The sequence below is a fragment of the Oncorhynchus gorbuscha genome, linkage group LG01, assembly GCF_021184085.1.
Source record: "Oncorhynchus gorbuscha isolate QuinsamMale2020 ecotype Even-year linkage group LG01, OgorEven_v1.0, whole genome shotgun sequence".
NCBI classification, from domain to species: Eukaryota; Metazoa; Chordata; class Actinopteri; order Salmoniformes; family Salmonidae; genus Oncorhynchus; species Oncorhynchus gorbuscha.
This window is the reverse complement of record NC_060173.1, coordinates 34,479,235-34,491,592: the sequence shown is the minus strand read 5'-3', so window position 1 is coordinate 34,491,592 and position 12,358 is coordinate 34,479,235. Positions and strand designations below refer to the sequence as shown.

General features: G+C 40.5%; 1 protein-coding gene across 3 annotated transcripts in view; it reads right to left on the bottom strand.

The window, feature by feature from the left end:
* Positions 1–12,358, bottom strand: part of scaper (S-phase cyclin A-associated protein in the ER) — a 143,588-nt gene that overhangs the window by 102,722 nt on the left and 28,508 nt on the right. For all 3 annotated transcript variants that reach the window (XM_046351197.1, XM_046351206.1, XM_046351216.1), the window contains exons 2-4: positions 3,628–3,745; positions 2,375–2,451; positions 1,952–2,149 (exon numbers count right to left, since the gene is read on the bottom strand). In XM_046351197.1, the coding sequence (XP_046207153.1) occupies positions 1,952–2,149; positions 2,375–2,451; positions 3,628–3,745 (393 nt within the window). The remainder of the gene's footprint in view (positions 1–1,951; positions 2,150–2,374; positions 2,452–3,627; positions 3,746–12,358) is intronic.

Genomic DNA, 12,358 nt, shown 5'->3' with positions numbered 1-12,358 from the left:
TCACCAGGCCAGCGCTATGTGCCTGTGGGTGGCAGAGCGCAGTGGGCCTGTTTGTGTTTGTGCGAGAGCACAAAGTGCAGATTTACACCACTCCAGGGGATTGTGGCCGGGTGGTATCAGAGCACTCTGCTTCCCCTCCAGCTAATTCAATCATTTATTAGAGTCAGTCAGTCCATTAGGGCCAGGCTGAGGCTGGCTGGGTGGGAGTCGTGGGACTGACGGGGATATGAGCCCAGCCCATTAGACTTCACTGGGGTGAGAACACAACACAGCAGCCAGACTACATCTCACACAGCCCTACTGTCAGCATGGAGACCACAGGCAGGGGCAGTGTGTTCCAGCACTGACCACACGCAGTCACCACAACCATGCTCAGCATAATGCAGCATGGCAGACTCATCAATACAGCAGAGCAGAGCCAGATCAACATGGCAGGACAGCCCTGGAGCAGTATTACACTACTGGCCCTGCCTAGTAAACAAGGGCATTAGTGTGCTGCTGGAGTGACACTCAACAACATACTATGCCATGCCTGGTGTACACCACTGATAACAGTTGAGATTATTTCCAAAACACCATTTTATTTTATTACCTTTATTTAACTAGGCAAGTCAGTTAAGAACAAATTCTTATTTTCAATGACAGCCTAGGATCAGTGGGTTAACTGCCTGTTCAGGGGCAGAACAACAGATTTGTACCTTGACAGCTCGGGGGTTTGAACTTGCAACACTCCAACACTCTAACCACTAGGCTACCCTGCCGCCCAAATATCTATACCCACCAATAATTCACATTTGTGTTTTTTCATCAGAAATGATTGCTTATGGGGCTTCCTTCATGTGTGTGTAAAATAAGATATTTTATTCATAGATTTTAGATGTGTATGAAAATGTGATATTTTGCAAAATGCTATATATCCATTGTTTAGCTGGAATGGAATGTTTGTATCCTGTATATATGACTGAGATATGCGGTGGTCTCACCGAGCCATCTTAATATGAATGCACTTACTGTAAGTCGCTTTGGATAAGAGCGTCTGCTAAATGACTCAAATGGAAAATGGAAATATTTTACATATAGATCTCACATTGTATTGAATAATATATATATTTTTTTTTTCTTTATTGATGTCAAATGTATCATTTGTACATTTCTTTGTAATAAATATAGTTATTTGTTACGTTTGACTGTAAAACCTAGCAGTACTACTACTTTCTCAGCGTGAGGAGGATATATAGCATTTTGCAAAACAACAACAACGTATGTGTGTTTCTGAAATTAAGCCATCAAGTGATAGATTTTAAACAAATACATTGAACAACCCCATGTCATGATTAGAGAGTGAAAAGACACCAATCTATTTCATTATTTATTTTTGTACTCTTATCAATAAAAGCTCATTTACCAATATTCCTGAAAATGGATGTATAGTGTTTTGGAATGAAACTCAGTTGTAAGCATCAACAATTTCATAACAAATCCCAATATCCTTATTGTGTGCTATCAGTAGCCTATCCTTTCAGTTCACATTCATTGTTGCCCCAAACAGAGACTCCAGCATGGCTTCACTTCCAGTCGGCCAGCCCAGCCTCCATTCCAAGCCCACTAGCACAACCCCAGAAAACCACACGCCACAAATCCACACTGTTTACACCATGTCAACAACATCCACCCCCTCCAGCCAGACCCAGGAGAGTGCCTTGTGATAATTCTCTCACCAGCAAGCCTTCAAAGGCCCCTCTGACACAAACCAGAGAACAAGAATGTGAGAGAGGGAGAATCTCTGTTATCAACTCAATATCTCCCTCTAGTGTTGATGAAGTGTGGTGCTCTGCCGTGCCTCCAACTACTTATATTTATCGTCTGTGAGCTTGTTGAGAAGGACCCTGTTGAAGTAGCTAGAGTTAACATATGACAGGAGGTGTTGGGTGACAGTCTGTTGGGTCCCTACCTTGCACTCCACCACACTCTGGTCAGATTCACAGGTGACATAGATCTCGTCCACGGCCCGCCGCAGATTGTCGAAGAGGAAGGCCCAGTATCGTGCTCGCAGGTCCACCTTGCGCGGCTGCCTGGCTTTGGAGGGGCTCTTCTCCGCTCCCTTTTCAAGCAAGGCGCCGGCTGTACTCTTGCTGTCCAGGCCTGCATTCTGTGGAGACAGCAAGAGGGAAGAATTAAGACAAATAATATGATGCAACTACGTCTACAATGCCCTCTAGTGGTAAAGGTGAATAAATAGCAGTGAGCAAACCATTTCACACATCTTTAGTTTTTACTAAGTTTTTTTTATAAAAGGGCGGCAAAATTAGAATATGTGGGCTAATATTGGCCTCTATCCCCATTAGTTTAAGAATTGACGATGTGTTATGCACACCTGTTTCTTATTCCTGTGCAGACCAGAGTTGATCCGCTGGTTCCTCAAATGGGTGTTGGTATGAGTTTTGGACTTCCCTGTGAAACATAAAAATAAAAACATTTAGTTCTAAAACACACACACGGCTTTTACATTGATCTGGTCACCCTTCGTTTTGTCAAAGATAGAATATGGCCTGAGGGAGTAACTAAACATAAAAGTGCAGAACCACACACACACACACACACACACACACACACACACACACACACACACACACACACACACACACACACACACACACACACACACACACACACACACACACACACACACACACACACACACACACACACCTGTAACAAAGCCCTGCAAGAGAAAAACGCTCTCTCTCAAGCTGTTCTCTGCCCAACATTCTCAGAGTAGGTAAAAGGTGCTTACTTTGGCAAAATGCCCAAATACTGTGGAAAAACAACCCTGTTACAATGAAAAGGCTGTGAGCAAGAGCAGGTTATTGGTATCACAGATTAAACATCTTTCTTTATTGTAGTTACCCATTGCAGAACCTATCTAGCCGGTTAGAAAATATTCTGCCTTTGGTCATTCAAAGGACTAACTGGGTTATATGATGCATCTTCCTAACCATAATCAATCGTGTTGTTTAAAAGCTGGCAATCTGATTGTTTCCGTCAATCAATTAAAAGAAACCCCACTTTTCTGCCTAGTCAGTGGATGGGAAGCTCATTAAATCAGAGTCATATTGATATTTTTAAACTAATGAACTGACACACATTATCAGTGTACATCTTGACACCAGTTTAACTTAATAGTTGGAATCACTAATACAAAGTTGCATACCATCTCAAATATAGAAATATCAGAGGGCAGGCAATCTCTAATCTATCTACTGTAGTCGTCTCAGTGAGGGGTAGTATAGATGTGGGGCCAATCGAAAGAACAACAGAGAGATGAATTTGAGGATGTCATTTTGTTATAGTAGATGTTGTATTACAACTAAGAGCAGTGTCTGGACTTGTGACTTTTCCTCACCCCAATGCCCTCTGATTCATGCACTATAAAAATAAACATCAACTTCTGCCACTGGAGGTGAACATTGGAGTTTCCCCATCCAACCAATTGTATACCCACCAAGATAACAAAATATCTGGCAAAAACACTGTGTACATTAAGACAGTCATTAATCTGACATAGTATTGAAAGCCCCATTTTAGCATGAGTGTGAGTGTGCCTATGTGCATTTTGACATCACTGACCTTCCTCCTCTTTGTTCTCTAGAGGAACACTCCAGGCAATGAGATTTCTAGCAGCACGGCCCTCCTCTGCAACAATCTTCCGCACCTTGTCATGGCTGTTTGAGCGCTGAAAGGATGCCTGCAGACAAAATGGGGATCACGTCAAATGGTACCAAATACCAAAAACTAACTACACATTTGCAAGTTTATAACACTGACAAGCTGTTGATAAAAGCTGGTGCTCTGTACGGCAGATGGAAATGTTTATGCAGCAGGGTTGGCCTACATATAGACTAGGCTACACTAGAGAATGTGCACAAATGTTTTATGGCCATCTGAGGAGACCTGTCCCAAACTGGACAGATATAGCATGTAAAGTTTTGAAAAGCACAATGTGGTTCTTCACACCAGGGTAGCAGGGTGTGGCAGGGTAGCCTAGTGGTTAGAGCGTTCGACTAGTAACCGAAAGGTTGCAAGTTCAAATCCCCGAGCTGACAAGGTACAAATCTGTCGTTCTGCCCCTGAACAGGCAGTTAACCCACTGTTCCTAGGCCGTCATTGAAAATAAGAATTTGTTCTTAACTGACTTGCCTAGTAAAATAAAGGTAAAATTAAAAAATAAAACACCAGCATGTTATGTTATGCTGCTTGGTAACAGAAGGACATGTACATATAAGTATAGGTTTGAATCAGAATGGGGCATCAAATGCCTTATAATACATAAATGCAGAGTACTGTGTTTAATAGAGACGTCTCTGAACTCTGGGCCCTGGCACCTCATGTGACATTGAGTTAGGGCGAGAGCAAGCTAGGAGTGACTATCTTTTCCCCTCTCTCGCACTCACACACACATGCATGCATATATGCGCATACAAACAGATATGCACAGACAGACAAGCACACACATATCACAACATGGTCTAGAGGATCCCATGCATGAATGCCAAAAGAAAATCTGCTTTATAAGCAGTGAGTCCCACTTTGCAATGCCAATTAAAGACGGCTGTTTCCATCTATTGAGAAAGCCTGGCATTTATCTAGGTTTATGTTCTCCATAACCACAAAATAGTTTTTTTGACACTAGCTAGGTTTCCATCCAATTGATGACAGATTTTCATGCAAATATTCTAAAACCCGCATAAAGAAAATATTTACATTTTCCCACCAGTGGAGTGTTTCCACCAAACTGACTTCTTGCGGATAAAAATCTGTGCGTCAAATCTAATTTTACTGGTCGCATACACGTTTAGCAGATGTTATTGCGGGTGTAGCGAAATGCTTACATTCCCAGCGCCAACAGTGAAAATGATACAAATCTAAAAGTAACTTCTATTGCCAATATGTAAAAATTGTTTACATAAAGCCAACAACAAAAAACTTTGCAGCCAACAGGTAGAATATATCACGAGGAATATAAATATCCTATAAATCACATTGGCTGTGCATGCCCTGTCTGCAAGGAACTTGAAACATTGTATCAAGTATTGGATTAACTTGGTCCAAGCCTGAAGCTAGTGCTCGTAAACTTGCAACATTGAATAACATATTCTGGCTCCTCAGAGTTTCCCAGGTCAGTGAGCTCTGAACAGACAGACTCAGCTGTAGGGATAAGAAGTAAATCAGGTAGGCCTATTTTATTTTGTTTCCACCGGATCAGAGCATGACATTTCACCTTTCATGCTGAGTGGTAATCGAAAGGAAGAGAGTTGTAAATATTTTTTTAAATAGGCTACGTTGAGGAACTATTGTCATTCTCAATGGATGTAAAAACAGACTTTGTTGACTTGCTGTTCGAGACGAAGGAAAAATTACTTTGAGAAGCTCCACAGTGATGGTGAGTTAAGACAATCATAAATCGGAGGGAGGGCCTGTTGTCCGGGCCTCTGGCAGTCTCTATGGGGGTGCCACAGGGTTAAATTCTCGGGCCGACTCTTCTCTGTATACATCAATGATGTCACTCTTGCTGCTGGTCATTCTTTGATCCACCTCTATGCAGACGACACCATTCTGTATACCTCTGGCCCTTCTTTGGACACTGTGTTAACTAACCTCCAGACGCTTCACATTTACATTTAAGTCATTTCAATGCCATACAACTCTCCATCTGTGGCCTCCAACTGCTCTTAAATGCAAGTAAAACTAAAATGCATGCTCTTCAACCAATCGCTGCCTGCATCACTACTCTGGATGGTTCTGACTTAGAATATGTGGACAACTACAAATACTTAGGTGTCTGGTTAGACTGTAAACTCTCCTACCAGGTTGGGGATGTATAAAATGTATGTAAACTCTCCTTCCATATAATGGGATGTATAGACTGTTGTATAGAGTAGGCCAGAAGACTACACTGAAAAACCTAACATCTATCAAATAAAAAGATGGCAGAGCCGCAAAAGTACTTCTGTGCAAGGGTGTTTATTTACATAATGAATCTGGAAGAGAAACAACAGTACTGCCATCAAAAGTATACAGTGGGGCAAAAAAGTTTAGTCAGCCAATTGTGCAAGTTCTCCCACTTAAAAAGATGCGAGAGGCCTGTAATTTTCATCATAGGTACACTTCAACTATGACAGACAAAAAATGAGAAGAAGAAAAATCCAGAAAATCACATTTTTTGTGAATTTATTTGCAAATTATGGTGGAAAATAAGTATTTGGTCACCTATAAACAAGCAAGATTTCTGGCTCTCACAGACCTGTAACTTCTTCTTTAAGAGGCTCCTCTGTCCTCCACTCGTTACCTGTATAATGGCACCTGTTTGAACTTGTTATCAGTATAAAAGACACCCGTCCACAACCTCAAACAGTCACACTCCAAACTCCACTATGGCCAAGACCAAAGAGCTGTCAAAGAACATCAGAAACTAAAGTGTAGACCTGCACCAGGCTGGGAAGACTGAATCTGCAATAGTTAAGCAGTTTGGTTTGAAGAAATCAACTGTGGGAGCAAATATTAGGAAATGGAAGACATACAAGACCACTGATAATCTCCCTCGATCTGGGGCTCCACGCAATATCTCACCATCAGTAACACACTACGCCGCCAGGGACTCAAATCCTGCAGTGCCAGACGTGTCCCCCTGCTTAAGCCCGTACATGTCCAGGCCCGTCTGAAGTTTGCTAGAGAGCATTTGGATGATCCAGAAGAAGATTGGGAGAATGTCATATGGTCAGATGAAACCAAAATATAACTTTTTGGTAAAAATTCAACTCGTCGTGTTTGGAGGACAAAGAATGCTGAGTTGCACCCAAAGAACACCATACCTACTGTGAAGCATGGGGGTGGAAACATCATGCTTTGGGGCTGTTTTTCTGCAAAGGGACCAGGACCACTGATCCGTGTAAAGGAAAGAATGAATGGGGCCATGTATCGTGATATTTTGAGTGAAAACCTCCTTCCGTCAGCAAGGGCATTGAAGATGAAATGTGGCTGGGTCTTTCAGCATGACAATGATCCCAAACACACCGCCCGGGCAACGAAGGAGTGGCTTTGTAAGAAGCATTTCAAGGTCCTGGAGTGGCCTAGCCAGTCTCCAGATCTCAACCCCATAGAAAATCTTTGGAGGGAGTTTAAAGTCCATGTTGCCCAGAAACAGCCCCAAAACATCACTGCTCTAGAGGAGATCTGCATGGAGGAATGGGCCAAAATACCAGCAACAGTGTGTGAAAACCTTGTGAAGACTTACAGAAAACATTTGACCCCTGTCATTGCCAACAAAGTATTGAGATAAATAAGTATTTGGTCAATAACATAAGTTTTCCACCATAAATTCATAAAAAATCCTACAATGTGATTTTCTGGATTTTTTTCTCATTTTGTCTGTCATAGTTGAAGTGTACCGATGATGAAAATTACAGGCCTCATCTTTTTAAGTGGGAGAACTTGCACAATTGGTGGCTGACTAAATTCTTTTTTGCCCCACTGTACATGATGGGACAGCTAAAAACAATGCTTCCCCATCAGCAGCTCAATCCAAAATGGTCACCCCTTTGAACTGAGAGAGGCGCTCCTTTTGTAGGGGAAGCCCCTCCCATCAGGACATACCAAACACTAATTAATGAAGCCATTACCATCATCAAAGCCTACATTTTCCACTCAGCTAAACATGAATGATATACATTGCACCTTTGTAATCCATTTCTCATGATACAATATAACAATATAACATATTTACAAAATCCCATCACTACTGACATGGTGTCCTCCAATATGCCCATTCACATGAACGGCCAATATGGACAGTCACTACAAAGCCAGCTCGGTTGACATAGCTCTGGTCCTTATCCCAGCATACCCGAAGCTACAGAGACGGAGAAGAGGAACATAACCAAACAAACAGCGCACTCATCCATAACATTGATAAGTACAATAAATGTTGCTTAACTTAAACATGAATGCTTGTCTGTATATTGTTTATACCATAACAAACTATTACTAATGGGAGGTAAGAATAAAGTTTGTAATGTATGTACTAAGATAGCGAAGTTAACTTGTGTCGACACAAGTTAGCGTCGCAGGGAGGGGGCTATGAGTGTGTGTGTGTGTGTGTGTGTGTGTGTGTGTGTGTGTGTGTGTGTGTGTGTGTGTGTGTGTGTGTGTGTGTGTGTGTGTGTGTGTGTGTGTGTGTGTGTGTGTGTGTGTGTGTGTGTGTGTGTGTGTGTGTGTGTGTTAGTATACCAAACACTGCCCGCGGCCAGTGATTGACTTTTCCGTCACAGACGTTATGGCCAGTATACATAGTATATCTGAAGAATACATAGGATAAAACAGTACATGTAAAGCAATTGTTGAATAGGATGGACTTGACTAGAATACAGTATATACATATGAAATGGGTTAAACAGTATGTAAACATTATTAAAGTGACCAGTGTTCAATGTCTTTGCAGTAGCCTCTAAGGTGCAGGGATGAGGAAAAGGGTGGTAGCCGGCTTGTGAGCTATAGGAAGACTCTTGGTGGTTTCTAACTTCTTCCATTTAAGAATAAATGGAGGCCACTGTTCTTGGGAACCTTCAATGCTGCAGACATTTTTTGGTACCCTTCCCTAGATATATGCCGGCACAATGCTGTCTCGGAGTTCTACGGACAATTCCTTGGACCTCATTGCTTGGTTCTTGCTCTGACATACACTGTCTACTGTGGGACCTTATATAGACAGGTGTGTGCCTTTCCAAATCATGTCCAATCAATTTAATTTACCACAGGCGTACTCCAGTTGTAGAAACATCTCAAAGATGTTCAATGGAACCAGGATGAAACAGAGCTCAATTTCAAGTCCATAGGAAAAGCTCTGAAACCTAATTTACATAAATTATTTGTAATACATTTTTCAAAAAATGTCTAAAAACATGTTTTTGCTTTGTCATTATGGGGAAGTGTGTGTAGATTAATTAGAATAAAAAAAGCGGTCTGAATACCTTCTGAATGCACTGTATGTATTGGATAACAGCACAATTGTTTGGGCTTTTTTGGGCATGGGCTCATTAAAAATGTCTAATGTAGGGCTCATCAGGCTCAGGTCGCGTCAGGCTTGAATTTTCGATCAAAGCTCTAATCAAATCCAGACATAGCATTATAAAGCATATAAATAGGCCTATCCACAGTTTGGTTTGTTTTAATCGTCACAGTGGGAACAACATCTATACACTTCAGTCACCGTGTCAGTATATACGTCAATGTTATTATCAGAGGCAACCCGGAACATGTCCCAGTCCACGTGTTCAAAACAATCTTGAAGTGTGGATTCCGATTGGTCACACCAGCGTTGATTAGTCTTTAGTATGGGTAATTCCTGTTTGAGTTTCTGCCTTTAGGAAAGAAGGAGCAAAATGGAGTCGTGATCTGATTTGCCAAAGGGAGGTTGGGGGGAGGGCCTTGTAGCCATCCCGGAAGGGAGAGTATAACATTATTCAAGAGTTTTTGAAGCGCAAGTACTGCAGGCGATGTGCTGATAGAACTTTGGTAGAGTTATCCTCAGATTTGCTTTAAAGTCTCCAGCTATAATACATGTGGCCTCATGATATGCAGTTTCTATTTTGTACAAGGTGTCATTCCTTGAGAGCTGTCATGGTATCGGCTTGAGGGGGCATATACACGGCTGTGACGAAAACCGAAGAAAATTCTCTAGGGAGGCAATTTGGCCATCATTTGATTGTGAGGTATTCTAGATCGTGTGAACAAAAGGACTTCAGTTCCTGTACTTTACCACAATCCCACCATTAGTAGTTAATCATGAAACATAGACCTCTGCCTTTCTTCTTCCCTGAGAGCTATTCATTCACAAAAAAATGTACTCTCACTTAAATTTTCATGTACCGAATAAAAATCTAATGTTCAATGTGTTTCCATTGCAATTTCATCAGAAGAATAATGATCAAAACTGCATAAAAGTTATTGGGTGAAGTTTAGTTGCAGAGGTTGAAACTTCTTAGGGATCAAATCCCTATAGCGGGAAAATATTTGACAACATCCGGTGAAATTGCAGAGCGCCAAATTCAAATTAAATTACTATAAATATTTAACTTTCATAAAATCACAAGTGTAAAATCAAAAATAAAGCTTAAAATAAAGCTTAACTTCTTGTTATGTGTCAGATTTCAAAAAGGCTTTATGATGAAAGCAAACCATGCAATTATCTGAGGACAGCACCCAACATACAAACACATGAAAATCAGATTTCAACCAGGCAGGTGGATGACAAAAGTCAGAAATAGCGATATAATATATGCCCTACCTTTGAAGATCTTCTAATGTTGGCACTCCAAAATGTCCCAGAAACATCACAAATGGTCCTTTTTGTTCAATAAATTCCGTCGTTATATCCCCAAAATGTCCATTTATTTGGCGCGTTTGATTCAGAAAATGCACCGGTTCCAACTCGCCCAACATGACTACAATGTATCTAATAAGTTAGCTGTAAACTTGGTCCAAACATTTCAAACAACTTTCCTATTTTAAAACGTAAATAATCAATCAAATTTAAGACGGAATATACTGTGTTCAATAACGGATCAAATGAAAGTGGAGCAAGTTCCAGGTCGCTCACACCAAACATAAAAGTACACTTGGCTTAACACTCAGCAAGGAAAGGGCTACTTCTTCATTTCTCAAAGGAAAAACATCAACCAATTTCTAAAGACTGTTGACATCTAGTGGAAGCCATATTAACTGCAAGCATATTTCTATTAAAAAGGGATTGCCAAAGAAATCTAATGGAAAACAGATTGAGCTCAAATAAATGTTTCCCTGGATGGATTGTGCTCGGGGTTTCGCCTGCCAAATCAGTTTTGCTATACTCACAGACATTATTCAAACAGTTTTAGAAACTTCAGAGTGTTTTCTATACAAATCTACTAATAATATGCATATCCTAGCTTCTGGGCCTGAGTAGCAGGCAGTTTACTTTGGGCACGCTTTTCAAATAGTGCCCCCTATCCATATTAATTAAGAGAAAAATAGTGCACAATACAATTTGCTCCAGAGCCATTCATAGTGCATGGAACTGCCTTTCACCTTATATAGCGCAAGTGAAAAGCAAACCTGGTTTAAAAAAAACTAATACAGCAACACCTCCCCCGTGTGACCAACTTGTTGTTTTTATGTACTGACATGTATGTGTAACACACAGACTACCTGTTTATGTTTTTAAATGTAAACTCTTGTCTGTAATGTATTTTTTGTTATGTGTCAGACGTTGGCTAATGGGGATGCTAATAAATCAATTCAAATGAACTGATAGTTTTGTCACAACTGTTGCATTAAATAGCAGATGTGCTACTCTGGTCTTAGCACGTGTACTCTAGCCAACAGCTGGCAGATAGTGTTGGTAGGCTGTGCTGCTAGGTTAGTCTACATGAGATTATTATGGATAAGAGTGAGAGTATTCGTCAAACGGCAGTCAAGCATCGATTATCATGTCACCAGAATCAGACTCTCAATATTTATTGTAAAGGAGCATCAAGATCACCGTGCACTTTCTTGTTTTAATTACAGCGGTCATGATTTTTCTTTATACGGTATGAATTTTCTCACATAAAAACTGTGGATAGAAGTATGGTTATTGTCATGGTAATATCATACTGGATTGTTGTTCACTTCATTCCACGCATTTTATATTTTCCAAATAAAAGAACAGTTGATTTACAACAACATATTTTATGTTAAAACGCTAAATAATCTCCTGGTGGATAACAAAGTCAAATCTACTTGTAACAGAATTAGACTATACAAATTGCTACATTAATTTGGACATCGTTATTAAAATTGTGTCTTGAACCAGACTCAAGGTTCTCTGAGTTCTATCCCAAGTCGTGTCATAGGACAAATGGTTCTCTCGAGTCTCAACTGTCACTGACAGGCACTACCATTCACATAGATTACAACAAGACCATTATTTCTACAACACTGTTCAGAAGATCTAATTAAAACACTACCATGACCATTTATATCTACTATATGAAGTGTCTGACAATACAGTGGTACTTCTATTTTTTAATTAAGCCCATGCCATCTCTTCGGTGTGAACCTCCCACACTACAGTATCCTAGTATGCTGACAGAATACACGCTGATATGGCTCATTAGGTTTTAAACATGCATAAACAGCAAGCAGTGTCCCGGTCTGTTACTATTTCCTGTCCTTCGGGAATATACACAACTGACCTACTTAAAGTGAGTTTTTTAAATATTTTTTATAATTTTTTTACATATAAACTGGGCAATTCCATAGTAAAAGATTAACGCTTTGACTCAGA